Genomic DNA, 25,027 nt, shown 5'->3' with positions numbered 1-25,027 from the left:
ACGGCACGAGAGAAGACTTGTTTGCTCCCCCCTCCTCGCATTGCACTATGTTATGCCATTGTTGACGTCATCCTGCAGGTTCTTTCCAGGAACCAGCACAAATCTTAAGATCGCGACGGAGCCTGCGCATGCCGCAAACTATACGTACCGTCATAAAAGCAAAGGTGCGCAAGACAGATGACGATTATTGTGGTCCAAGATGAGCCGCGAAGGGAGTAAACTTTTTTTTAAAGAATGTGGCCGCCGATTTGGCATGACGAACCACAGCCGCTGTGGCTTGGTCGAACACGCTTGGTCCAACTCCCGTGAACTCGTGGCTCGTCGCATCGCGTGCATTTGTGCCCGCGAAAAGAAAAGCGCGAGGCCAAGCGCCGCCCCAAAAGAGCCAGTTTGCGAGCGAAGACGAAGACAGATATATCCAGAAAACCAGTCATTCAAACATCGCAAAATACCCTCTGGTGCATTATCACTTACCCCCCCCCCCCTCCAAGAAAAAGTTGACCAAGCCCAATGCTATTGTAGCCTGGATTCGTGCCAGTCATTCTCTAATTTGATTAAGGGAGGGGTCGCGACAACAAAAGAAAGCTCCGACACAAGTTTTTAGGCTTCCTGCGGTTCGAGGGAGAGGAGAAAATTGTAGACAAGAACCAGGACACGCTCGTACGGCAGAGAAAACCAATGCCCGTGAGCGGGTATGTGCTAAATACTTTGAGGTGATCATCATCATTATCATCATCATCAAAAACGCCATGCGTCAGCCTTCTCGAGTGGTACACTTTCCGAGCACGATATACAACGAGTCACTGCACAGCGAACGGCAGCTACTGAACAGTCGCAGACCAGCTGCAATCGCGTTCGCTGCGACGCACTTCGCAAACGCCGCTTGTGCCTCGAGGATGGCGTCGTCGGGCCGTGCTGCTGGCTCCGCTGGCGCTGGCCTCAACGCCGGTCTCCCCAGGGACGACGACGTCCGGATGAGCGCTTGCAACGGCTACGCCACGCTGAGGGGGACTGCGAGGTGTCGGCGAGCAGCAGCAGCGACGACAGCAGCAGCGGGGACGACGACGGCACCAGCAGCGACGACAGCAGCAGCAGCAGCGGTTCCAGCAGCGACAGCGGAAGCAGCGACGTCGCGCAGGCCGGCGCGTCCCAGTCGGAGGACATCGACATCGAAGAGGCGCCGACCGTCTCCATCGTCGCAGCCGGGGCCGCCTTCGCTGCGGGCGAGCCACAGATGGGCATCTGGATTCAGCCGAACGTCGTCCGCCCGGCGGACCTTCCCAGTGACCACCCGGACGAAGTTCACGACTGGAGCGGTTGGCCCAAGTTTCCTGCCAAGAAGGACTTGGATCAGCAGCCCGCGATCGCTCCGAGTCTGCCAGCCAAGGTTCCCCATGTCACCCTCGTCAACCAGCACGAGTTCCTGCTGCCCAGGATGGAACTGCTGATACACACACAGGGCAGGCGAGTGTTTCTTTTGTTTTGTTTTTTTCGGACCACCCCGTCGGCTGCTCGATCGGCATGGGTGTTGGCGCGGCCTATTCTGGGTCGTATGCGCGTACTGACTCGTACCATAGAGCAGCGGATGAGAGGAACGCACGCAGTGTGCGTTCTTGTAGTGCTCGGGCGGACGCCGCTTTCTTCTTCGGAGCTTGCCGTAGTCGTAGCGTCGTGGCGCATTTAAAACATTTATTATTGCGATACCAGTTATGCGGAAAGACGATATGGATACCCCTCGTCATGCAAGGGCACGAACTCTAAACGGTTCGCTTTAAGAAGCATTGCGACCTCGCACCCCACAGGGCAGCGTCCTGCCTTTCATTGTTGGCATGAGCGTTCCGAGCATGCATTAGCGTTCCTGCCGAGAAGCTTCAGTTACCACACCGTGGTGTACATGCTTGTCCGAAAAAAAAAGCAGTGGACAGTAATCGCGGGACGCTATGCATTGATCACGCGTATGATAATCACCGTATCATTTTGCGTAGGTATCCCTGCAGTTTAAACCGATTCAGCAGTGTTGAGAGCAAGCTCATCCAGTCGCCCATGTTCGTCCCTACAGACAGCGCGTAATTCACGTAATTCAGATACTAGGATCAAGCACATATGCACGACCCACGCATATCGCTGTCTGTTCATGTCTTTTACAGCATGGCATCGTGCAATCATCGTGTTTTAGCTGCTCGTTTCGACACATGCTTGTCTACCATCGCGTGACAACGGTGTTCGTCAAAAATGACCGTGCCTCGACCATCTCCCTCGCGTGCAGGTTCATGCAGCCAGCGCCTTCGTTTCGGATTACAAACTTGGTGGACGACTTGCAGTACACGGCCTGGCTCACCTTCACGGATTCCACTGGGAGCGAATGCGGTCAGTGCGACCGAGACGCTACCGTCGTCGGCCTTTTCACCGCCTCCAGAGAGAGAGGCGTCTTTCTTTGCGTTTCTGCGTTTGTTTGTGATGAAGTACGAGGCACGTCCTTGGACTTGTGCAGTTGGTCAGTATTCCCACCCGGATTCACCGCATCCCGGTTCCTCGTGGAACGGCCGTGTGCTGTCGTTTTCTCGGCTGAAGCTCTTCTCCAGCGACGGCTTCACTTCGAAACCACCCCCGGTGAGAGTTAGTTCGCCGCTACCCCATTTTAGCCGCTCTTGTGATTTAAGTTGTCATTCGTAAGTTGCACTATACTTCGCAGGCTACCAGTGTAAAATTCCCCGGTGCCCTTAGCTACCGCCTAAGAGACGCGAAGGCAAAAGCCTAATGTAATTTACAGGAATCCTCCTTCATCCACCTTAATCTTCCTTAATGCACCCTAATTCTCCTTAGTACACCTTAATTTACTTTGGTAATCAATAATAATGTTTTATACACGGCTGGACATGCTTTGGTTCCCTTCTGGCCTTCCTTAGGTCACGTGATATTTCCTGTCCGTCATCACGCGCGCTTGAGACAGGTATCGCCTTATTCAGTGGATCGGCCACATCAACTGGCGACGAGCCGCTGCGGCACTCACGTGACATCATGAACTCTCGCCTCCTCTATTTTGCTCTGCGTGTAGGTGCGCGATGTTGCGTGCTTTTTTCTTCGTCTGCTGACAGATCGGCGCTGTTTTTACGTTCTTCCCGTGAGTCATGCCTTATGATGATGATGATGTCGTTGCCACCAATCATAATCGTGATGATGTGGTCCCTTCTGTTGCGGCGTCGCCGCGTTCATAAGACCAGGAGAATGAGCTACTGGGTGTTGCCTCCGCGCAAATGTAATCAGGGCCCGTCTTCTCGCACAGAATCGGATATGGCGCACTGTCTCCGAAAACCTTTCCGTCGGGACGTCTCGGTTTAGACTCATCATTCTAAAAAGAAAAAAAAAAACTATCGGAAACCATTACAATTGCAATAAGCACGAGCGAGAGCTGACGCGAGCAGACGATAGTACGAAACGAGCGTGCCTGCTGATACCACGTACTAATACGAATCACGCGGTCGGGCGGGTCCGCATAAAACCACTCATCTCCCTCCGCACATCACTGAAGGGGCAGCTCTCATTGGTCTTCGGCGTTCGCGGCTGTCTTGTCGCTGCGGGATGCCGCGAAAAATCGGTCCAGGACCGATCCATCCCGCGGTGCGAAAATGCTGCCACGCGGCAGCTTACGCAGCGTGAACTTGCACATTAACAAAAACCTGCACTCACACCCTTCGCGAATGAATGCCGTGCGCTAGGTCACGCGAAATTTGACGTGAAGCGCACGTCACATTTTAAACAAACACGCAAGGAAATAATGATAAAAACAAAAAAGAGCTCGTTCAAGTGAGCAACGCCATTCCGCAGGACATACTAGCTGCTTTGCACAGTATGCCAAGGCTTGCGACAGTATCGCTGATTGTTCGTTATCGGTGAAACCTGACAACTAAATTGTGAAATAGAAAAAAGAAATGCAATTTGTTGTTTCAGTTTACCCAAAATATTTGACACGAAATATTTACTCGCACGACAGTATACTGTTCGAACTTTTTCGAACATTTTTTTTTACGCGTAGGTTTTCTAGTTTCAGCGTTCGTCACCCCCCCCCCCCTCCCCCTCGCCTAGTCACGCATCAATCGTGCACCACTAACTGATATCTCTGGCGATAAGTCTTGACGTGCTTCACGACCTTTTGCAAGCTTCGCGACCTATTTAGATGGACCTTGCAAGGTCGACCCAAATGGGTCGCCCAGATCCAAGCGAGAAGTGGCTCAGTACAAGTTGTCACCGACATCAGCAATGGTGGTTATGGGAGCAACGATTGAAGCGCGACTATGTTTGGAGAGAACAAACATTGGGAAAGAAAAAAGCGTTTTTTTTTATTCAAGCGAGACACAGATTCATTCAAAGGAAATAAAATTTGTGGTCAATTTTATATATTCGTGACGAGTTAAGAAAATACAAGTTAATTTAATTTTATCGTTATAATAAAGATATTTCTTTTCAGTTCCCATCGTTACAGAGGGCGTTGACGCCCGTATCACTCGCAATACATAGCAGCTCTTGAAATGTGCGAGAAAGGCGGGCTCGTAAAGTTCACCTGTTGAAATACGCCACCCTCACACGTAGTGCTTTTCTTTTGCTTGTCGACTTTTGTCTGAATTTGGTGACGCAGGTAGCTTCATCGATTCTTAACCTGTTAATCAAAAGTAGTGAGTTACGACCGCCAGATAATTGTTTAGTAGTTTTCGTGCGACTGCACCAGCCGACGGGCTTGGCGTCCGACGATGGGACCAGCACTCTACACTCGAAGCTTTCGTCGGCCTCGCACCCGCCGTGGTTGCTCAGTGGCTATGGTGTTGGGCTGCTGAGCACGAGGTCGCGGGATCGAATCCCGGCCACGGCGGCCGCATTTCGATGGGGGCGAAATGCGAAAACACCCGTGTGCTTAGATTTAGGTGCACGTTAAAGAACCCCAGGTGGTCAAAAATTTCCGGAGCCCTCCACTACGGCGTGCCTCATAATCAGAAAGTGGTTTTGGCACGTAAAACCCCAAATATTATTATTATTCGTCGGCCTCCAAAGAAAGTATGTTCTGTGTAGGAGTGCGATTTCGACAATCGTACGGCTGGCCTTGCGTCGCTTTCCGCGCTGAAAGCGCGAAATGCCATCAAGTCGAATGGCGGGGCATCTGGATATGTAGTTCTAAAGGCAGACCAACAAAACAAATTTCCCGACTTCGAAAACAAAATGACATCATTTCTGTTTTAACGGATATGGCGTCACCTTATTTTTTCTTCCGCCGGAAGTGTTCCCTCGACATGCAGACGGCGCTAAGCCCCATGAACCGCCGCTGAACCGCCATGTTGTGAACGTATCGGCTCCTATATGGAAGCTTCGCTACCAGGCATATTTAAAACCCTGGAACTTTGTACTTCACAGCTTTGAATGAGCGCGCACGTTGCACTAAGACGCAGGACAGGACTGTCGAGTTCGCAGTGTGCGCTTGTTCAAAGCTGGCCCAGCGTCACTTGGGGAAGCATATCGGGAATTTATGACAGCGCGGGTGCTAGAAGTGCTTGCCGTGCTGTCCTGTCTCGTGTCTTGGTGCGTGCCTACGATGGCTTTCACAAGTCACATTCTTCCGAGCCCAGCCCACAACACGCAGTCCTACCACGATACTCGTCGCCATACCTGTTTTCTTTCTGGTCATTGTGGTTTCTCGTCACACCAAAAGATAGCACAGATGACCATGTGTACCCCAAGGAGACAAACACTTATTTTGGTAATTTTCGCTGTTATAACTCGTCGATCAACGGCCGCCGAGAAGTGTCAATTAGGTTGAACTGGGGATGGGTGACCAAAATTCAACCACTCTCAGCCAACATCGTGACACCCAACACCTTATTTTAAGATTTGCCTCTACAGGATAGCTAGTGCAGGAGGTGCCAGGCCGGTTTTGTATTGAACTAAATAACGAAGTGCTTTGTGCCAGTCATGCTGCTGTGCACTGCGATTGTTATAACTTCCATCAGTGCAGTTTAGCCTTGTGATAATGGAGTTTAATACCTTCATTATAAGTGGACAGTTCATTCAGGGTAAGTGGGCTCCCAGTCGCACACTACGGCATTGGTGCATCAAGCGGGCTGGATTTGGATTTTTGTACATACGTGCAATATCATACGAATAAAAAAGAAAGGCGTGCATTCTACTGACTAAACCGCGATTTAACACCTGCCTCACTCCAAACTAAACGCTCAATACAGAAACTGCCCTTTTTTCTATGTCTTGCAGATCACTCTAACGTGTAACAATAGCTACCGTATCCAAGTGAACGTTGGAATCGTGGAAGACAGCGGACACATCCTGAGCGCGTCGGTCGTCCGACAGTTTGTCGGTGCCTACTTTGTCGCCGTCACCCAGTACAGCAAGAAATCTAGGTGGGTATTGTGCTTTCCACGCGGGCTGTTATCTTCCCTTTCAAAATCGGTGCACTTAACATTTCCCTCTCCTCTTCTATCATTCTCTTTTCCTTCTACAGCTGATGAAACCACAATCAGAGCTTTATTTTCATTTTTTTTGCTTTTAGTCTCTCGCGTCCAAGCAACAAGGGGTTGAAGACTAAGGCACGATAATATAATGTCAATACTTCGCACCATTTTCACGACTTCCATTGTTTCCGTGATAACATTAATAAAGACATATTTGGCGGTACATAAAGGTCTTTTGTCCTTTTTACTTGTTCAATGACATCCTACATTACAACAAAGACAAACAATGTAATTGTGGTGGCTACTGAGGAATAGAAAAATAGACCTGCTGCATACATGGTCATGCCGCAGTCCAGTTCCCGCCCTAAAGAGAACGAAAGAAAAATGGAAGCGCTCCCAGCACATAAATATGAACACCCTATAGTTCTCCTGCATACCTCACAGAAAATGCATTGCGCACAGAATGCAACCTGGAGATGTAGTTCCCACTAGAACAAAGTTAGAATTCCCAACATGCACGTTATTGAGGCCATTCAACAGGTACAGAGCGATAGCGCCCTCTGGGATACTTTAGTGAAGATGTGATGGCTTGAACCGTAGACAATTACTAGAGAGAACTGTGGCCCTGTCTAAGGGACCGGCAAGCAGGGCAGTCCAGCCAGCATGGGCATGATGGATGACGCATTTGCTTAAACTTCGTCTTTGTGACTTTGCAACGTGATCGTTTCACGAAGGCACTGCATTATAAATAATTAAACACAAGAAAAATTGTTTGACGGCAGGATTCAAGCACAGGACCTGTAGCACAGAAGCCCAATATTGATATCATTACGCCACGGATGCACGGACAAGCGGAACCACTGCAATTGTCAGGGAAGTGGTTCTTGAGGGGAAGGAGAAAAGGCTAGCGCTATTTTCTGCAACCCATGCGGGAGCACGGCTCAGGTTGCGATTATGCGTACTTGCGGCGTCTCATTATACCCTCTGCGTTAAAGAAAAGTACAAATTGCTTTGAAATATAGGATAATTTAGGCCCAGGTAAATCGTAATAAACGACGCTACAAGAACGTCCGAATCCACAAGCACGACGTTCAGACCAATCCACGTACTACCCATCATTCCCGTGGTGGCTGAACGATCCCAGCGCCAAAGTTCCCTGCAGTACTTCTAGGAAACTCTATGGCTTAGATGGCACCCAGACTTTCAAGCGCAGGCCTTATTTTTGCATCAGCTTGCCATTATGTGAAGGATTTTGAGGGTGTCCACTTGGACAGGGAAGAGGATAGAAGTACAATTAAAGCTCAACATAACGAAACTTAACTGCCACTTTGGGTCCAGATGGAATGACATGTTGCCGTTTACGCACCTCTAACCGCGAGGTAGAGTGTGGTCCCCAAAGCGGAGCCGCAAGATCTTCTCACCGTCATGTTCCGTACAAAGTTAAAGTGCCATAAGATCCTATTGCGCGCTGTGTGCTGTGGCTGCGAAGGGAAGCGTGCGAGGGTGCGGCGAGAGGCATAGGATCGTGCGCATCGTCTTCCCGCGCATGCAAAGGATTGGGGAGACCAGCGCGCGTGCGTTTGCGTCTGTCTGAATGGGGGCAGATGACCGCGCTTCTCTTTTTGTATGCCCATGGCGGTCGGTGCAGGGCCCCAACCCGCTCTGCATGCAGACATCTGTGGCGGATTCAAAGGTGCGAGCCGAGACGGCCGTGGCTTCATGTGGAGTGTTTACTCTCGCGTCTAGTGCTGGAGGTGTGTTCACCAATTTCTTGCTTTTGCTTGAAAGTCGATGACAAGTTTAAAAAAGAGGCCCTAAAAAGTAAGGTTTGCGCTTATTTTTCAGGGCTAAGCTCTTAGGCGCCCGGTCCTGCGGCGAGCGTCGACATCGTGCCTCGGCGTCCTAGTATACCCGAGCGAGCGAGCACAGCGAAGGATGAAATACCGAAGGCGGAGCGCGGATAAAAGACTCCGATAGCGAAGAGATCGAGCACGAGGTGGAAAGCGGGAGGGAGGGGGGAGGGCGCAGCGGAACCATGATGTAGAAAGCGGCGGAGGAGGGCATGGCGAAAGCGTGAGAAGAAAAGCGTAGTGCCGCGTGCAAGACGCGCCCTGCGGCGACTACCGCTACGAGATGGCCCCAGAGTATACCGCGCCCTTTACCGCCCTTATCTCTTCACCGATGGCACGCGACGAGCGCGTCCACCGCTACCATATATGGAAACCAAGCGCTGCATGAGTGGAGGTCTGTCTGCGGCGGCGGCTGCTGTGAATCGCGTCCACGCGTCACCTGCGCGCTGCCTCTCGCGATCTCTCGTTTAGCGATGCAGTAGAGCCCCACTTCGGTCCGTTTGCAACGTGCCGCACGAGACATTGCCAGCGCCAGTCAATATATCGCGAAATGAAAACACCTATACAGCTGCGCTCAAATTTCGCGTCGGGGAGTGTCGTGATCGTCGGTGAACTTTTTTCTTTCAGCATTGAAAGAAATTCCGAACTGTCCGACGAAAATTTCCTACAATTGCAGTATCATTCGCATCGTTTTTGCAGACTGCTGATTGGATCAACAATGTACAAGCCTTACAGCGCCACGTTACGCCAGGTCATGGGCAAAGGGAGTGTGACAGTGAGGTTTTCAAAAACAGCTGCGATATAGCTGACGGCCCATATCCTGTACTTCTCTCTCATCATAGCGCTACGGCAGTATGTCATTTGATGCGCCAAAAAATGCTTTTCAGAAGGCTCGGATGAGAAGCGTTACTGCTTCCTTGTTGGTCTTAAGATAACCCGCAAATGTATTTATGATGCTGGGATCACCAAAGGCTAAGCTCCTGAATATTTCAGCCCTGTCCAAAGAAGCCGTATTGCTACCCGTTCCACACAAGCACGTAATATACTTGCGCATCTTTTTTTTAAACTACCATCAAAATTGGTTTCAATACTCCTATTTTACGCCGTGTCTTTTAATGCTTTAAAAAAGAACATTCGCTCTTTTCTTTCACACAGTGCTAATAGGACAAACTAAATCCAAGTTCCCTTAATTATGTGTGTGACGTGGTATACTTGTGGAGCAAAAGGGTTAACGTGTAGAAAGCTGTGTTCTCTATACCACGAGCTTTTAAGATTTCCAACGTTTTGCGATTCGATAGCAAGATTTTTGCACCTTGTCCCAGTTAACATTTCTTGAGCGTGAGAAATGCTTTCGTGTCTGCCCCTCTGCTCATTTGTATGCTGTTCGGTACAATGAGCTTTCTTTACAGCCAAGCTGTATGTACTTCTGCCCCTCAATGCATTTGTCGTGCCAATCGCATCCACTTCAACGAGATCGGCTTACTAGCGTTCTTCAGGAAAGCTCTGCCGTCTACTCTACGATTGATGGACTTACTGCTGCTGCGCGGCCATGCATGTGCCATCATTTGTTTTCTTTCGAAGTCTGTTTAGTTGACCGCAGTTTAGTGTGTTTTGTGCACTGTTAATTTCTGTATCCACTGTTAACTGTTCATTGTATTTCTTTCGTCTTCATGACTGATCTAGATAAAGTGAACGTGTGTTAGTTCTTGTGTTTTTTTGTGTGTGTTTCGTTTAAATTGTGTGTCGTTGTCAGTCTGGAAATATATTTTTTTTCTCTATCTCCCGCCTCTGACTCTTTCACTGTATTCGCTTGAGTACGGAACGACCAACCGGCGTGTATACCCCGTCGACGACTTCGCGCCGACGGCAAACCGGTCGACAAGCCGTGACAGATGCACATGGTGAGGATGGAGAGGGCGCCAGAAGGAAGTAATATCGGGTTTAATCTCGCATACAAACAAGCTGGTACAGTAGTAGAGCAGCGACTTCCACGCTTATTCTATGCGGTATAAGTCGGTGATGAGCACTGGGGCAGACGAGAGAGGATGAAAGAGGGCGGCGCTGGAACACGGCAGAAAATGACAAGGCTTTGTCCTCTGAGCGGGTTTCTGCACCACTTGGGAACAAGCAGACGAAATGGAAGCACAGCTTTCTTTCTAAGGCACAAAATAAAACAAAAAACACGCAGACATTAAGTTTGTATCTTCTAATATTTCTCTAAACTTTAATCCGTATATTGAAGCAACGTATCAAACAACTGATGTCGCCTTAAAACAAGTCACGTGTCACTGATTGACGTCACAGCACTGCCATGTATGTAGGCGCACGGTGCGCGCAAGAAGAAGGGCAAACGGCGTTTGGCTTGAAATTTAAGCTCTTTCCGCGGCGCTATTGGGGGCGAAGAGTTACGGAGTCGCCATCTGTTGGGAGCGCCTAGCTCCCTTGCGTAGTGTGAGGGATCACGCGGCACGCTCCTCATATGTTTCGCTTACCGCACTCAATAAAAACGCCACGCGGCAGCCCTTCCCCACATTTGTATAGGTACCCTCAAAACGAGAAGTTTTTTACTGTCGATATAACGATCTTGGGCAAACTGAAAGCACAGAATCGTTTACGCACGCTATCTCTTTACCGAATACGTACAGTGAACGTGCCACTGCGCGAGGTCGTAGCGATGGAGTCTCCCGAACCGGCTTCTTGCATGAAAGGTAGGCAACCGCTGAGAGTAAACTATGTTAAATGTGTTGTTATAGTGGGCTGTCTGTATAACCAAATGGGGCACAACAGAATGAAGCCTCAATGCATCGATCGCACGGGTTTGTAGCTACCGACTGTGCGTCTGCATGCATCTCTGCGCACAATGCTTCGCTTTCGCTGTGAGCACGTTTTCGCACCGTGCCGTGAGCTTTAGGCCGCAGCATATGAGCACTTGACAGCACACTAGCAACCATTGTTGCGTGGACGCTATCAGAACTGTTCAAAAATAATTTCGTTATAGAAACTTCGACGCCTACGGCGACTATGATGGGCCGTGGCGACGATTCAATCTTTTCTTGTCTTCTTAATTCTTGGACATTTGAATATTATTTCTCAAGTTGCGTCGCACTGTATGTTTATCGGTCTTCTCAGCGTGCGATTTCCCCCTGCTTTTTTATCGTAATCCAGTGCATTAATCCATAACACAAACATGACCGTATGCCATTCCTTTTTTTAATGTGCGTCTTACCCCTTCCTTTCCGTTCCAGTGAACTTGCCAGTATTTAGCATCATCGAGTTCATAGACCAAACCCTTATGACATTAGCCGGGCAGCGGGCGCGGGCGAGAGTCTCAGTGCTCGTTTTCTGCTACTCACCGAACATCGCGCAGTCCCGGCGCCGTATAGCAGAAATATTCCTCGCGTCTGTGCTTGGTGGTGGTGATAAACTTTATTTCTGCTATTTACAGGAGGAGGTGTGAGCTGAGCCCTAAGGGCCCAGTCCTTACAAAGTCTAGGGGGGGGGGGGGTCCCAAGTCCGGTCCCCCCGTGGCTTCTGCAGCGGCTTTGGCTCGGGCCACCAGGGCACGTTGGTCCTGGAGGGTTGAGCAGCCGAGCAGGGCGGCCTCCCAGTCCTCTCGGTGCATACCCGAGTTGTAGCCGATGGCTGTCTGCTCGTTCTCAGTTTCGCCAGTCAAGCTTCACGCAGCTTCTTGCGCTGCGGCTACGTGTCAATAAGGCTGACACAGGGCTCCCTTGCGTACGTCCGGCACTGCGACACCGAGCAGTAGCCTACCATGCTGCACGCCTCGATAGACAGCTACTACCTATTATAGTACTTTCAAATGTTGTCAAGCAGACACCGAAGGCGGTAAAGCCTCACCACTTAATCAGAACCATGGTGCAGGTGGGACTTTAAACTTTCGTTTTCAGCTCGCTTCAACGCTTCCGGAACAGCCTACGCGGCCTCTGTGTCCACGTGATCCCTCATGCCACGTCACGCCGACGGTGGCGCCAGCTTTCCCAGTGGTGGAACTCGCCCCCTATAGTGTACTACGTAGATTAGGGGTAGTGGGGGTGGGGGCAGTGTTGAAGCAGTTTTCCCAGAAACGTGCAGGTGGCGCTGCGGCGTCTTTCACCTAACGTCTGAGGAATATGGAAGACTGTAAATGGGCTGGGAGAGCGTTCAGGTATTTGTACAAGATTAACATTGATTTACAGAGAAGGAAAAGAACTGCGATCTTACCAGCAAGCATGTGGCCTGTAGGGTGAGCAGCACAGCAACAAAGAACGTCAAGCGGAAAGTCTGAGAGGCTGAGATAACCTCATGGGTGGCGGCAATGGAAAAGAAACCTGTCATGAGTAACTACTTAAGGGGAAAAACGAAATTAGGAAATAAACAATTTATGATAACTCAAAAGGAAGCTCATTACTTTACGAAGCGAAATCAGGAAGCGAGATATAAGAAGGAAGAATAAGCATCTGCTTGCTGCGGCAAAGCTAGGGAAACGATGGAGCATGTTTTATTAGAACGTGAAGAACTGCCAAGCGGTCAATTTAGGCAACACAGGCCTCCTTGAAGCCCTTGGGTTCAGAGCAGGAGAAACGTAAACATGTCCGCTATAGAGATTAGTAAGAGGTGAGTGGAAGATTGGTGGAAGAAAAGCAGGGAAACTACAAAAGACGGAGACGTACAAAAACAAAGTTCACAACAGGGGTTCAGAAAATTTGGTTATGGCAATTCATCGTTGGTTTTGTTTTCTTTTTCTTCTTTTTTAACCTAGGTATGACATTAGGCAGTATAATAGAAAGAGCTTGGTGGTGCAACCCACCGGCCCGTTCCAATGGGGACGTTCATAATATCCATCCATTCTACATCCATCCATCCATCCGCGGCGTCGGACGTGCGGGAAAAAAAAAAAGACCCCCCAAGCACTTCGTATAGATGGTTAACCAGCGAAGCTGAAACGTGCGGCCCCGGTGTTTATCACAGGGTTTATCCAAATGGTTCGTTAAACGACGACTTGGTAGGCTGCCGGATCCTCGGTACGCAGTTGCTTGCGCTCGGCTGCACGAGACTGGTCTTGTGCCCGGGTTGCAGCATCGGCACGGCATAGACGAGCTCGTTCTCGGTTCTGCTCACGGCATTGCTGATCGAAAGGTGCCTGCCCCTAAGGAGTACGTATGACGTGTGGCTAGAGTGCCAGCGAGCGCCCGTTCTTCGCGTGGACGCTGATTTACACTCAATTTTTCTCGAAGTAGGTCTGTGCAGTATTTTTTTATGGTTTTATTTGCTTTGGTGCGCACGCGACTCTTGTCGGCCGGTTCCAATTGTAGTTTTAGCCAGGTGAACTGCTATTTTTAGCAGTTTTCTCGAAGTAACACGTAATTTTGGCCGCAGAAGCCGCCTATCTGCAACATTGAGCTACGAAAAATTTTATTGATATCGTGTCATTTTACGCGCCTTCTTGGTGATACATCCATCAGGGACAATGATGAAAGAAACAATATTATATAGTGGTTTATTGACTGCGTGGCGCGAACAGATGCAGCTGACCAATGCACTTCTGGGTAAATCTAAGGGTACATAGACATATATATGTCAAAGACGTACATGTAAGAGAAAAATTATAAAACATTCTAAATGCACTGATTAAAAAAGTGAAAACACCGACCGGAATATAGGCGTCTCTCTTTTAAAAGCTGCTCCAGCCCCGGGTGAACCAATTGACTCTCCGAGAAAAGCAATCAAGGTAATTACTGGACGTTGATATGAACAACAATGCTAAGGAAAATATGTTGCATGTGTACTCAGGCTGAATCGGGGAGACCGGGATGTCTTTATGTAATCTCCGTGAATTGTCTGGCGATCTCATTCAACGTACCAGCAGGCGAAATGAAGTAGAAACATATAGTCTTTGCAATCCGAACCAGGTTGCAATCCGATAATTTTTCACAATGTCACACTGTCAACACGCGCTCTTACAAATTGTAAACTTTTTCTGTACATGCACTGTTACCCTGAATTTGAATTCGCCATTACTAATCACTTTTTTTTCCTAAGAGAAAGTAGGACATTCTGTACTCCCATTACACAAACACGATTCGTTCATTGGCTAGCACTTGTACCATTTAATCTTCACCGTCCATGCAAGCCTTCCTTTTCGATCCTTCGGAAATGCAAACAATCCCCAGCCATTTCTCGAGTTAGAGTTAGTTCTCGTCCAAGCCACACAGTTTCATATGACAATAGAGGGAACTCTGGTACTGCGATCCTTCACTTCCACCATGGGTATGATGGGTAGTACATGCATTTGCCCGATCTTTGTGCTAGCGGCTTCAGACATTCTTACGGCTTCGTTTTACCTGGGCCTAAATTCTCCTAAATTTCAAAGCACTTTATACTTTTTAATGCAGAAGGTAGTAAAAATTCGCAAGCACACCTCATCGCTACTAACTGCAGTGGTTCCGCTCGTCCATGCGTCCATGGAGTAATGCTGTCATTGGGCTTATGTGTTAGAGGTCCTGCGTTTGCATCTTGACGTCCAACAGTTTTAATGTTTATGTAGTCACATATGCGATGCAGTGCCTTCTTAAATTGATCACTTTGCAAAGTCACAAAGACCAAGTTTAGGCAAATTCATGCACTTCCCCACCCCGCTGGCTGAACTGCCCCACTTGCAGATCCCTTAGACACTAGCGCCACAGTTCCCTCTAGTAAATGCATATAACTGTGGTCCATTCCATCGCATGCTCACTTTGCATTTCCAAAGGAAGCGGTCACTGTACGACTGTTGGATGACCATCATGATGTGCATGTTGGGAATTCGAATTTAGTTCTCGTGGGAACAGCCCCTTCAGGCTACATTCTATGCATAATGGGCTTTCTATGAAGTATGTAAGGGAAATTGGGTGCTCTTATTTATATGCGAAGAGTGCTTCAAATTTATCTGTTTTCTTTTCAGTGCGGCAACTGGCCTGGTATCATCATGTGTGGAGCAAGTCTATTTTCGTATTCCTCAATAGAACCACCACCAGTGCATTGTCTGTATCGTAAAATGTCATTAGGCAAAGAAAAAAAGGACCTCTTCGTACCGGCAAATGTGACTTTATTACTTTTATTACAGAAACAATGAGAGTCGTGAAAACAGTGCAGTGTATATAATATTAAATTAGCGTGCCTTAGTCTTGAATTCCTTGTTGCTTGGATGAGCGAGAGTGGGCAAAGAAACAAAAAAAAACATGAAGATGAAGCTCTGGTCGTGGTTTCCTCAGCTGTAGAAGGAAAAGAGAGAGAGAAAGAAGATGACAGTGAAATGTGAAGTGTACCGATTTGGAAAGGAAAGTAAATAGCCGGCACGCAAAATACGTACAACACCCACCTAACTTTTTTGCTGAACTGGGTGACGGCAATGAAGTGGGCACCGACAAAGCGGCGGACGACCGACCTGCTCAAGATGTGTCCGCTGTTGTCCACGATTCCAACGTTCACTTGGATGCGGTAACTGTTGTTACACTTCAGAGTGATCTGCAAGACATATAAGGGAAGAGTTTCCGGTGCTGAGCTTTGGAGAGGGGAATGTCTTAAATCATCGGCTAGTCAATAGAATGCATGCTTAATCATTCTTTATTGATATGATATGTACATATTTACAAAAATCAAAATCGAGCCCGCGTGAAGCACCAGTGCTGTAGTGTGCGACTGGGCAGCCCACTTGCTCTGAATGAACTGTCGGTTTATAAGAAAGGTACTCAACTTCATTATCACAACGCTAAACTGCACTGAAGGGAATTGATAACAATCGTAGTGCACAGCAGCACGAATGGCACAAAGCACTGCGCGAATCAGTTGAATACAGAATTCGCATGGCACCTCCTGCACTAGCTATCCTATGAAGGCTAACTTTACAGTAAGGCGTCTGGTGTCAGAATGTTAGCTTAGAGTGGTTCAATTTTGGTCAGGCATACACAGTTCCATACATAGTTCAAACCAATTGACAGATCTCGGCTACCGTTGATTCATGCGTCACGACAGCCAAAATGACCTAATTTGTGTTTCGGTCTCCTCGGGGTATACGGTCATTTAGGCTACTTTTGTTTTAACAAGAAACCACAACGACAAGGAAGAAAACAGGTTGCGAAGAGTATATTTTTAAGACCACGTCGCTCACAAGAAATCGACTTGGGGAAGCCATCGCAGGCACGCACCAAGACGCAAGATAGGAAAGCACGGCACGTAACAACTTGTACCAACCGCGCCGTCATGATTTGTTGACGACTTCCCCAAATATCGCTAGACCAGATTTCAACGGGCGCACACTGCAATTGATCACACTTCTTCCTGGGGTTTTAACGCAAAGTGTGCGCACGTTCAAACCTGTGAAGTTTAGTGCAACTTATGAACGGCGACCTAACTCCCAAGCGCGACTAAACTGGGGAACCGGCGAACGAACTCTTACCGGAGGCAGTTTCGAGGTGAAGCCGTCGTAGGAGAAGAGCTTTAACCGAGAAAACGACAGCACCCGGCCGTTCCACGAAGAACCGGGATGCGGTGAATCCGGGTGGGCGTATTGACCAACTGCACCAGCCCAAGGATACAATTTAGGGCTCAAATTCACTTCACCACACACGAGGACAGAAATGTAAAGAAAGACGCCTCTTTTGGGAGGCGGGGATAAGGCCGACACCGGTAGGGCCTCGTTCACACTGACCGCATTCGCCCCCAACAGAATTAGTGAATGTGAGCCAAGCCGTGTACTGCAGGTCGTCCACCAAGTTGGTACAGCGGAACGAAGGTGCTGGCTGCATGAGCCTGCATGCGAAATAGAACGATGCGGCGCGATCATTTTTGAGAAACACAGTGGTCACACGTTGGAGATATTTAGGTACGCGCGCTTCAAAACGAGCAGCTAAAACACGTGGTGTTCACGGTGGATATATGTGGACCATGTACAGAACACTGAGCGCTCAAAAAGCTATAAAGACTGTTGAAACGGTTAAAAGCAGAGATACATTCGCAAAACGAAAGTGATTATCGTCCGCATGATAAATAGCTGGCTAGACGAGTATACTGTTCCCTTCATTTAGCCCAGCATATGCACCACTATGCGGCATTTGAATACATACATGGGGACCTGTGGACTCTGGTGAGGACTCTTCTTTGCCTTGTCCTACTGATCCTGCTCGTCCGATAGACTCAAAACAAGCACGGCTGGCGCTTAGGCTTAGTGCGGCCGAGCCGCCGCGCTCGCCCGACGAAGAAGAAGTGTCTGTGCCAGATGTGAGCTCCTCATCTGTACCTTCCCCTGGACTGCTGCGCATGACAACATCCATGCCAACTATGCAGCCGAAGTGTGCATCCGATAGGTCGAATACCCAAGATGCAACGCCGAAGGACAGTCCTCTTCGTGATGTGAATGTGAACCTATCCGCAGTCGTGCCGACGGACACTGGTGACCCTATGGACGTGCAGCCGTCTGGCGGTTCGACGAATGCAGCCAAGCGAGGTCCCCCTATCAACGTGCTTCAACAAGACGCCATCGCATCGGAGCAACCGGCAAAAAAGGTAAGGGCCACCCCAGACTATTCCTCCACTTCCTCCCCTACGCCCGCTCCCTCTCAGTCTTACCCAACGCCCACCCCTTCTCAATTATATCGAGTTCATATACGGCCCCTTTCATGCTACGACATAACTTCCGTAGCCACAAAATATGTCCAAAGGGTCATCGACCAATCTCTTGAAACCACCGGATACAAAGGGTTCACAGCATATAAATCTACCAACTCGATCACTGTGCACTTGGCATCTCTCAGTGATGTGCACAAAATGTGCACTTTAACATCTATCCCGCTGTCAGAAGATCAACACCTGCCTGTGCAGTGCTACTTTGCATCGGGCCCTAATACACAGAGGTGTGTTGTCTATGGCATTGACCCAGAAGACACCCCTGAGATAATATGTCGTGAATTGACCTCCACGACACACAGGGTGCTCGCAGCTAGATTCATGGGCAAAAGCCGTACATGCTTAGTGACGGTGCAGGGCCCACAATGTATCCCAGAACGGTTTTATTACTACGGTTGCATATTGCGACCTAAACCCTACCTCCCTCGAGCAATATTCTGCTACCGCTGCTTTCAACGTGGACACATGCAGGCATTTTGCCCACAGCGTACTATTGATCCAGAAAAGCTCACACCAGAAGGCCAGCCACGATATCGATGTGGCTTATATAAATCTGATGAGCACGATTTGACAAGCACAAATTGTCCGACCAAACAGAAAGCCACAATACGGATACGAAAGGCTATACCAAAAACGGCTATATAGTAACAACACACAATCGTTATGAGGTTCTTGCAGAAGAGCCAGAGATGGTCCTGGCAGAAGAAGAAAAAGCCCCAGAAACACAACTGTATTCTTCTGTTCTTAAACGTGGCAAGCAGTCGCAGACAAAGAAACAGAAATTAGCGGAACCTCTGCATCAGTCAGATGATGACCATGATGACATTGACGCTCGGATAGACGCACTGGTCAGAGAGATTGAGCGACTACGCAAACATAAAGAAATGGCAATTCTCCGTCGTCAGAAAATAGGACCGACACGTGACGCATCAACCACTGCTAATGCCACCGTTACGCCTGGATCCCGTCCGGCACGACAGGTCAACCAAGCTGTTTGGACAGCAGTTTTAGGTCAACTTGCTCAACTAACGTTGCTCATTCAGAATTGCCTGCATCATGGCTAATTCTCTGCAGCAGCTGTCACAGGATGGAATTCTACAGTGGAATTGTCGGGGCCTAAACTCCAAGTTAGGAGAAATTAAAACCAAGCTTCAATACAATAAGCTACATGTATGGGCACTACTTATTCAAGAGCATAATAAGCTATGCTCCCTATCCAATTTTAATGGGTACCATAACCCATATATTAGAGATAGACGAGCTACGACAATGGCTTCAGCTCCGGCAAAAGCTGCAGTTTATATATCATCGCATATTGCTCACACAGTGATTGACCTGGAGCCATGGCGTAGTGGTAATCAAGAAGTTGTCGGGGTCCTGACACGACCAGTGAATACTCCTGTCATTCTAGTGTCATTCTACGCCAGACCGCAACGCACACGTTTGAACTTGGGGTGGATAGCCCATCTCCGGTCTACGTACCCGGGAATTCCTATTCTCGTGGGTGGAGACTTCAATGCCCCACATACAGAATGGGGGTACAAGTACAACTCCCGAAGAGGATGCCAAGTTAAAAACATCATGAGCGATGCCACTTTTACACTGCTGAACCATCATGCTGTGGCTACCTGTGCTGTACCCGCAGTATCTAGAACAAACGCTCCGGACCTCACGTGGTGGTTGGGTCCTGGAATGCCGCAGTGGCGGGTGGAACCAGATACATGGGGCAGTGATCATATGCCAATAATGATTGGTTTGCACAGAACGTGCATAAAGAAAATTCGACGACGAGTAACCGTCACGCATTGGGATAAGTTTCGGGAATCATCGAATGATAAAGTACCCTCAGAGCCCTCAGAAATTCTTCCCGCTTTGAAAGAACTACTACGGAGGAACACCACTGTAACCACAGTTGACGAGGAACAACCTCAACCGGACCTCACCCTTTTGAAACTTTGGGCAAAGCGACGTCAGGCAGAATTGTATGCGTCGAGGAATCCCGATGCACCAGGTAGCCGTGCACGTGCTAACCATATTGCGGCGAAGGCGCGTCAGCACGAAAAACAACTTTCTCGACGACGATGGTATGAGTGGTGCGAGAATCTTGGATCGGGAATTGGAAACAGAGCACTTTGGCGTACGTTCCGGTCAATGGAACGCGGTCATAAGCAACCTGACCCTGCAGCGAGCGTTAGGTTAGCGATGCAGAGTTCGCCGCATCAATTTGCAGAACACGCTGCTAGAGCGTTTTTCCCGAAATACGACCAAGCGTCACCTATAAACTGCCCCAAAATTGACGAGTCTGACACAACCTCCAAATCCGATATCTCCAGCCCTTTCAGCATGGCCGAACTAATAGCGGCGATTGAAACTTCGAAGCAATGAACAACACCTGATCCCGATGGTATTCCTTATGAGGTTTTCAAAAACATGGAAGGAGCAGCTCTCGACGCACTTCTTCAGGCTATTAATAAAGTATGGGAGACTGGAAACGTTCCACCTGATTGGAAGCATTCAATTGTTGTCGCGATTCCGAAACCAGGAAAGTCTCCAAATAGCCTGCAGTCTTTACGCCCAATTTCACTAACCTCAACTGTCTGCAAACTCGCTGAAAAGATGCTGGCCACACGAGTTTCCTGGTGGCTTGAACGCCACGATAAATATCATCCTGCTCAAATTGGATTCCGTTCTTACTAGGGAACTGAAGACGGACTTTCTATGTTATCAGACGATGTTTTACAGGTTTCTCCACACAGTCACGCTGTGCGCACGGTAGTAGCAACAGACATAACGAAAGCTTATGACAGTATAGACCATGAAATCATTATAGCCAACCTCATCGACCTGGGACTTCCACCGCGGGTGATAAGATTCATCTACTCATTCCTTCAGAATCGCACATTTGCGATTAGAGTAGATGGAAGGCAAGAAGGATACTTCACATCGAACAGAGGAGTCCCACAAGGTTCGGTTCTGGCTCCTCTTCTCTTCAACGTTGCTCTAATACCTCTAGCCTGGCAACTACATCGGATTCCAGATGTGAGGTTCTTAATCTATGCGGATGACGTCACTTTGTGGTCCGTGCATAAAGATATATCTAGACAAACTCAACAGCTTCAAGAAGCCCTTGATGTGCTGAATTACGCTCGGAAAGCAGGATCGGACATTTCCGCCCAAAAATGAAGCTATGTTGTGGTGCCCAACAAGAAAGGACGCACAAGAATCACGCAGCACCCCTTTACATTTAGACTCGGCGCACTGACAATCCCTGAGGCTTCTGAGGTCCGCATACTGGGTCTCGATATTCACCAATCCGGCAGTGGTGTACACTGGCTCCGTAAACCCAGACAGAGTTCGACAAAAACACTTCATCTTATTTGTCGCATTGCAGCAAAAGCAGCTGGAGCTCGTACTGACGTAGCTCGACGGTTGGTGCGTGCAGTCTTGCAGCCACGAATTTTTTATCAAGCACAATTTCAACGGCTGACTTTGGCGCAGCTGGCACAGTTGGAGACGATTAATCGCGATGCTATGCGCACAATCACAGCACTGCCCCGCATCACTCCGATACCAACTTTACAGGAACATGCCTAGCTCAACACAATTGCAGAGCTAATTTTGCAACGTGAAAAAGCACGTGAAATAAAAAAGCAACTTATTCCGGCTGTCGCTGCGTTGCATGGTCATTTTCACCGCGGCTCTCGGATTGACAATCAGCCCTACCCAATGCCTCCCTGGGAATTCACCAGCATCACAAATAATAAGCCAACGAAGTTACGACGCAGCGATACAACAGGTACTGTTGACGAACACAACATCGTCGATGCATCATGCGTTAACACCTGCAAAGTCTATACGGATGCTGCCATTCTCCCAGACGGCGGAAGGACATCATTCCTGAGTACTACGCATAATTTCATCAGCGGCCACCAGCGCTATTTATCTACGGAAGCCAGCGCTCTAGTAATGGAACTTCAAGCCATCCACGACGCTGTGCAAGATGCGACATCTAAGCTGCCTACCATCAAGAATCTAGATATCTTCACGGATTCTTTAGCGGCTATTCAGGAACTCAAGAAGATTGATAAGGCGATGGAAATCTGCGAGAGAATACACACTATGAATAGTAAGACAGCTACTTGCGTCAAGGTACACTGGATTCAAGGCCATTCAGCGAACCCTCACAACATTGCTGCTGACCAGCAGGCACACTGCCCTCCTAATCCTGATCCTCCACCTGTTCCCCTCCCACCCCAACCCCGTAACTCGCTGCGAGCCCGTAAAAATGTTCTCCGGCAGGACACACGCGCTCTTATCCCACCGTGTGTCTGCTCCCTCCCCCTTCACCTTACTAGGGCGGAGGAAGTTGTGCTTAGGAGGCTTCGGGCCGGGGTGGCCCTTACACCGGCTGTTGTCTCAAGGTGGAACTGGTCGCATTTACCACTGGGTGCTACATGTCCATACTGCTCCGTTCCTGTGGTGGAATCAGATGCATACCACCTAATATGGACATGTACGGGTTTACAATCGGAACGCTCGCGTCTCCTACTGCAAGCCGGCCTCCGATACAGTGTGACAACCAGCTATGACCGCTGGATACATGACAACAGATTTCACAAAACACTGCTTCAATTCATACACAACACAGGCCTCACAGCACACATATAATACACATATACGCTCCAAGAATTATGCATTAAGGGCAAGCCTTCATCGCAATAAAAAAAAAAGAATAGATGCAGCTTCTCGGCAGGAACACCAATGCATGCTCGGAACGCTCGTGTCAACAACGGAAGCCAAAGCGCTGTCCTGGAGTGCGATATTGCAACGGTTTCTGAAAGAGAACCGTTACGAGATCGGCGCCGCACCACGGCGCGAACATGCGTCGAGTGCCCGTGCAGTCGGAATCGCAAAAATAAAGATCTCGGGAAGCGCGACGATGCTTCAACTATACGCAATCTCAGCAAAGGAAAGTATAGCGTCCGCGCGTGCACCAAAAATTAAGAACGCGCACAGCGTGCTTTCCATTCAAGCGCTGCTCTCTTGTATGTCAGTGCTATCGAACGTAAATGGCGCGCGCGTACAATCCAGGCAAGCCCGCGCCAACAACTGTCCCGATCGCGCAGCAGGCCCCGGAAAAAAAAGATGAAAAAACACTCGCCTGCCCTGTGTGTGGATCAGCAGTTCCATATTGGGCAGCAGGAACTCGTGCTGGTTGACGAGCGCGACGTGAGGAACCTTGGCCGGCAGGCTCGGCGCGATCGCACGCTGTTGGTCCGCGTTCTTCTTGGGAGCGAACTTGGGCCAACCGCTCCAGTCGTGAACTTCGTCCGGGTGGTCGCTGGGAAAGTCCGCCGGTCGTTCGACCATCGCCTGGATCCAGATTCCCAACTGTGGCTCGCTCGCCATGAAGGCGGCGACGGCTGCGACACTGGAGGCGGTCGGCACATCTTCGATGTCGACGTCCTCCGACTGGGACGCGCCTGCCGGCGCCACGTGGCTGTTTCCGCTGTCGCTGCTGGAACCGCTGCTGCTGCTGCTGTCGCCGCTGCTGGTGCAGTCGTCGTCCCCGCCGCTGCTGCTGCTCGTCGACAGCTCGCAATCGTCCCTCCGCAGCGTGGTGTAGCCATTGCAAGCGCTCATCCGGTCATCGTCGTCCGTGGAGAGACCGGCGTTGAGGCCAGCGCCAGCGGAGCCAGTAGCACGGCCCGACGACGCCATCCTGGAGGCACAAGCGGCGTTTGCGAAGTGCGTCGTGGGGAGCGCGACTGAAGTTGATCTGCGACCGTTGAGTATAGCTGCCGTTTGCTGTGCAGTGACTCGCTTTATGGCGTGCTGGGAAAGCGTGCTACTCCAGAACGCCGACGTGTGGCGTTTTCGCTCCAACGTGGACGCGTTCTCGTTCTTGTCTTCTACTATTTTCTTCTCCCCCTCGAGCTGCAGGAGGCTGAGAAACTTGCGTCAAATATTTTTTTTTTGTTGGCCCGATATCCTGGAAGAACATGCTCCCCCCACCGCTTATCAAATCGAAGAAAGCATGAGCGGCGGGAAACCAGGCGACAAATTCGTTCGGCTTCGTCATTTTTTTTTTAGTAGGAAGTGATAATGCACCAGAGAAAATTTGCGAGATTATCGTGGCTGGTTTTCTGGCTGCGTCTTCGTCGTGGTTCGCGAACTGGCTCTCTTGCAGCGGTGCGTGGCCTCGTACTTCTATTTTCGCGCCACAAACGCGAACGAAAATGCACGTGATGCGCCAAGCCACAAATTCAAGGGGGTTCGAACAAGTGGGCTAGAGACGCCAAAGTGGCGGTTCCTGGTATCTGTTTCCCGTCTTTTTGTGCTCTCGCCTTTCCCGCGCCATAGTACCAAATTCAAATAGAATCGAAAGAAAAGTATAAAAACAACAACTAGCGCAATTCTCTTCGTTAACACTTCGGTAATTGCTGCGGTGCCGTAGCCACCTCCTGGCTACGCCACTGCGGGCAGTGCACCATATTAGAACAAAGATATTGCGCAAGCTGGCAGGTAAATGTTGAAAACCAGGAAGCGGAGCCGAAGTAGAGAACGTCTTCTTTATTCGACGCTTGCAAAAACAACTAAAAGAATGCAGGCGCGCGCTCGGCTCGACGCTCGCTTCTAACTTCGTCTTCTTCTCTTCGTTTCCGGAGCATAATATTCAACAGCTCCCGGCCGAACAATTTGCGTATGCTTGTTTTTATGCGAAGCATATTACGAGGGCTCAACCCAGCTCCTCAGGCGCGGCGGTGACCATGAAATCACGTGACACCGTGACGTCACGACAGAGGAGAAGTGGCTTTGGCTCAACTCTTGCAAGACGGGCTGGGTGGGAATCGAACCAGGGTCTCCGGAGTGTGGGACGGAGACGCTACCACTGAGCCACGATTACGATGCTTCAAAGCGGTACAAAAGCGCCTCTAGTGAATGCGGTGTTGCCTTAGAAACGAGCTGTTTCTAAGGCGTGCGTCTCTTGCTCAGGCGCACATTTCGTTGCCGCGCCGAACGCTGCTTTGCTCGACGCTCACCGCGTCCAATGCGGGGCGCGTAGTC

The 25,027-nt window shown here is 49.4% G+C and overlaps 2 protein-coding genes across 3 annotated transcripts; one reads left to right on the top strand and one right to left on the bottom strand.

Moving 5' to 3' along the window:
* Positions 1 to 546: 546 nt before the first annotated feature.
* Positions 547 to 6,678, top strand: LOC139057503 (T-box transcription factor TBX21-like). Of its 2 annotated transcripts, none has more exons than XM_070535866.1 (5): positions 547 to 1,464; positions 2,267 to 2,367; positions 2,492 to 2,610; positions 6,253 to 6,398; positions 6,500 to 6,678. In XM_070535866.1, the coding sequence occupies exons 1-5, from the start codon at positions 1,235 to 1,237 to the stop codon at positions 6,501 to 6,503; spliced, it is 600 nt and encodes a 199-aa protein (XP_070391967.1). In that variant the 5' UTR covers positions 547 to 1,234; the 3' UTR covers positions 6,504 to 6,678. The 2 variants fall into 2 exon arrangements, with proteins under 2 accessions (XP_070391967.1, XP_070391966.1); XM_070535865.1 differs by having other exon boundaries at positions 549 to 1,464; positions 6,548 to 6,678.
* Positions 6,679 to 15,366: 8,688 nt separating this feature from the next.
* On the bottom strand, positions 15,367 to 23,977 carry LOC139057501 (uncharacterized). The gene is made up of 5 exons (XM_070535862.1): positions 23,121 to 23,977; positions 16,986 to 17,086; positions 16,734 to 16,852; positions 15,657 to 15,802; positions 15,367 to 15,549 (listed from the first exon to the last, which is right to left on the bottom strand). The coding sequence occupies exons 1-5, from the start codon at positions 23,678 to 23,680 to the stop codon at positions 15,546 to 15,548; spliced, it is 930 nt and encodes a 309-aa protein (XP_070391963.1). The 5' UTR covers positions 23,681 to 23,977; the 3' UTR covers positions 15,367 to 15,545.
* Between the last annotated feature and the right edge of the window lie 1,050 nt (positions 23,978 to 25,027).

Source organism: Dermacentor albipictus, chromosome 3 (assembly GCF_038994185.2).
Source record: "Dermacentor albipictus isolate Rhodes 1998 colony chromosome 3, USDA_Dalb.pri_finalv2, whole genome shotgun sequence".
NCBI classification, from domain to species: domain Eukaryota; kingdom Metazoa; phylum Arthropoda; class Arachnida; order Ixodida; family Ixodidae; genus Dermacentor; species Dermacentor albipictus.
Note: the sequence above shows the minus strand (reverse complement) of the source record. Positions and strands in the feature narration are given on the sequence as shown.